At 58.9% G+C, this 3,292-nt stretch overlaps 1 protein-coding gene across 1 annotated transcript; it reads right to left on the minus strand.

The window, feature by feature from the left end:
• Positions 1–1,232: 1,232 nt before the first annotated feature.
• Positions 1,233–2,949, minus strand: CHST7 (carbohydrate sulfotransferase 7). Its single transcript, XM_037060687.1, has one exon. It carries the CDS (start codon positions 2,721–2,723, stop codon positions 1,263–1,265), a length of 1,461 nt encoding a protein of 486 aa, XP_036916582.1. The 5' UTR covers positions 2,724–2,949; the 3' UTR covers positions 1,233–1,262.
• Positions 2,950–3,292: the final 343 nt, after the last annotated feature.

A 3,292-nucleotide genomic window follows, 5' to 3' on the forward strand; every position in this document is an offset into this window, starting at 1 on the left:
CATCCCAGGGGGACAGTGAGTTACATTATAAAATAATGAATGGAAACTTAAGTCACTTCCGCTCACTGGGCACTGCTTTTCCTTCTCTGCTGGACTGCACAGTGCGGAAAGCTTGCATCCTTCCACCCTTCCAACTCACATAGAATTTGGGGAAACCCATCACCATGCCACTAACTAGACTCTTAAGGTCAGTGTCATGCAGAACAAACCCTTCCCCTCAGCCAACATACAAGCCATACACTGACCTAGACACTGAACACATTTTGAGATCATTTAAGTCCCATTTTAGCATCTCAGGATACGTGATTTACAGAGAAAATATGGGGGTGATCCTTTCACAGAGCTCCTTCTGCAGTTACAGCCAAAGCTACTACTGCCAATCTTAAGGTAGCAGTAGCTATTCTCAAACTGATGGGGCAAAGTAGGGAAAAGCCCAGCCCTGATGTCTGGCCAACGCTAGAGGAAGCTGACGAGACAGCTTTCAGGAACTGATGTAAATGGGATATGGTCAAGTACCCTACAAACACCAGTCATGGGGGTGGGGGAGACTTCACATGAGCCAGGAGGAAAGCTAAGGCCATTGTACACCATTATAGCAGAGCCTGAGACACACACGTGCTAAACTGTTGCAAGAGAGGCCTGACTATGCCCGTGAGCTTGGGAACTCAGAAGGAAAACCCTGGAATCTTCACATCAGAGAGATAAAAACATAGAAGAAATGAAACAGATTACGGGGAAGTAAGATAAGAGTCAAAAACTTTCCACCAAAGTCTGCTTTTGGCTTTCTCTGTTCATGCAGACACTGTTGCAAAGAGTTTTTCCTCACAAGACAGACTGGCATCAAGATAAAGTTATAATTCTCAAACTCAAATGGGCCCCGAAATCCTATGCTTTTCATGTCAATTCCAGTCTCAAGTTCCATTACTTTTAAATCTTCTCTACTCTCCCCAGACCTGATATCCCTCTTCCCTCCCCTCTCCCAATTCTCAACAGATGACCTTACTTCCTACTTCACAGAGGGGACTGGGAGTATGGAGATCTGGGTTCTCCCTCAGCCATACTTAACCTCTCTCATCTCAGGGTCCTGACCTGAGGAAGCAGGTGGCTAAACTGGCAATCCCGATGACTCTCCCAAATTCTGCCAGCAGCGCTTTCTCATCGCTCCCCCTGCAGGCTGGTCCAAGATCCCCGAAGACCCTTCCTTGCCTTTCCCTGCCCGGGGTCACCTTACCCAGATCTGTCCCCGGGACGCGGGTGGATGGCTAGGTGGCGCCATCGGCCTCCATTTCCACCGGTGTCTCCTCGTCCAGGGTCAGCTCTGCGTCGCCCTCTTCTCCGCTCCGAGGGTAAGCCAGCAGACGCATGGCCGGAGCACAGGCGGCTTCCACCTGACGCACCTGCTCTTGGCTCAGACGCTCGCGCCAGGCGTGCACCGCCTCGCGGGCGTCGCGTGCTGACAGGTGGAAGGGCCGGTCAGCGCCGTAGGCCGTGCCGCGCGTCATGTTGAGCGCGAAGGTGTCGAGCGCCGCCAGCGCGCGCAGTCCAGCGAAGCGCAGCAGGCGGCGCAGCTGGGCGCGTGGCTGCCTCACCAGGTCCTCATAGCGAAGCCTCAGGTAGCGGCGCCGCAGCCAGGCAGGCGCCCCTCTCGCGAAGAGCAGGTCGCGCAGCCAGGCTTCACAGATCACCTCCAACGCACCAGTCAGGAAGAAGTCGGTGCGTGGCGCAGCGGGCAGCGCACGGGACTGGCTCCCGGGGCGAGCGCCCACGCCATTCGCCAGCAGCACTCGGTGAAAACGGTCTCCTCTCTGGCGGGTGCGCAGCACCTGGATGCTTTCGCGCAGCAGCCCCTGCCTGGATTTAAGACGCGAGTTGTGAACGGCCCGTGGGTCTCGGAAAAGCTGCACCACCTTCAGGTTGAGGCCCGGGTCACGCAGCAAAGGCACCAGCACTCCTAGATCCAGAAGGCGCACGTCCTTGATGACCACCACCGGATACTTGCGGCACTCGGCCTCCAGGGCGCGCAGAGCCACCGGTGGGCAGGTGCGCTCGCAAGCGGCGTCCTCGACGAGGCCAACCTCTGCCCGGGCACGGGCCGCGCCAGGGCACAAGGGAGGCGAGCAGATGACCTTGTTGGTCCGCCAGCGAAAGAGAGTGGCTGTGGTGAGATTGGCTGAGTCCCGGGCGCGCGCGGCGGGGTCTCCTGGCGGCGTGTACAGCTGCAGCACGGAGAAGTCACAGCGGAAAAGCGAGCGCAGCATGTCACGCAGCGCGCCCTGCAGGCTTTCAGCGTCTCCTGGATACAGCGCCTGCCAGAGATGCCACATGGGCTCGTACAAGTAGAAAACGTCCGGGTGCTGGTTAAAGAGCTCGCCGAGGAACGACGAGCCGGTGCGCCAGGTGGCGTGCACATATATATGCTGCTTCTCACCAGACACTTTCTCACCGACGGCGCTGCTGAGGTTGCCCGGGGGTCCAGGGAACTGGCCTGCGTGCCCCTCAGTGGCAGGTCGTATCTCCGCGCCCTGCTCCCGCTCTCGCGCCGCCGCCGCCTCCAGGCTCCACACTCCCAGGCTGCGCTGCAGGCCGGGGCAGTGCCCAGCGCCCTTGTCCCTATCGCGACTGCTGTCCAGTACAGAGGGGACGAGCAGCAGCACCAGCGTGTACAGCACCAAGAGTAGCGCGAATTTGCAGTACTCCCGGCGCCGGCGCCGCCGGCCCTTCATCGTTTATGGAGCCCCTTAGAGAGGGTGCGGCTCCAGTCTTCTCCCCTTCCTTAGAAATCCTGTCCCGAGTCTGCCCCTAGGGCCCCTGTAGGCCCCTCTGCGCAGGGAGGGGCAAAGCCGCTAGGGCTGTGCATCCACTAGGACCTAGGACTTGGGAGGCGGTGGTGCTAGTGGCGGCGCCCCTGCGCCCCTGCCCCCCTGCCCTCTCGGCTCAGCGGCTGGAGAGTCGCTCATTGGCCGCCTCAGCAGCCGCCTGCCCCGCCTTCAACCTCGGTTTCTTCCCGCCTCCCTACCCGCCCGGGTTCGCCCACAGATCTGTCAGATGGGCGGAGTTGCAGCTGGGTGGAGACGCGGGCTAGGGCTCTCAGAGCCAGACCCCACCTTTCACCAGCCACTCTGTAAGGAAGTCAAGTCTTCATGAATTAACTCCAAGCAAGGGAGGGGCTCGTGTGTACGGAATGTACCCAGTGATGAGATGTGGACTCCACCCGGAGATCTTCACTGCCCCTCTTGTTATGTGTCCCCTGCCTGGCAATCTCTAACATAGGCAGATTCGCCTCCACACTATT

Source organism: Sturnira hondurensis, unplaced genomic scaffold, assembly GCF_014824575.4.
Source record: "Sturnira hondurensis isolate 20B ecotype Veracruz unplaced genomic scaffold, ASM1482457v3 Scaffold0012462, whole genome shotgun sequence".
Classification (NCBI taxonomy): Eukaryota; Metazoa; Chordata; class Mammalia; order Chiroptera; family Phyllostomidae; genus Sturnira; species Sturnira hondurensis.

Bases quoted from the DNA above. Each gene is read 5' to 3' on its own strand.
- CHST7 (XM_037060687.1), bottom strand. From the start codon at position 2,723: ATGAAGGGCCGGCGGCGCCGGCGCCGGGAGTACTGCAAATTCGCGCTA.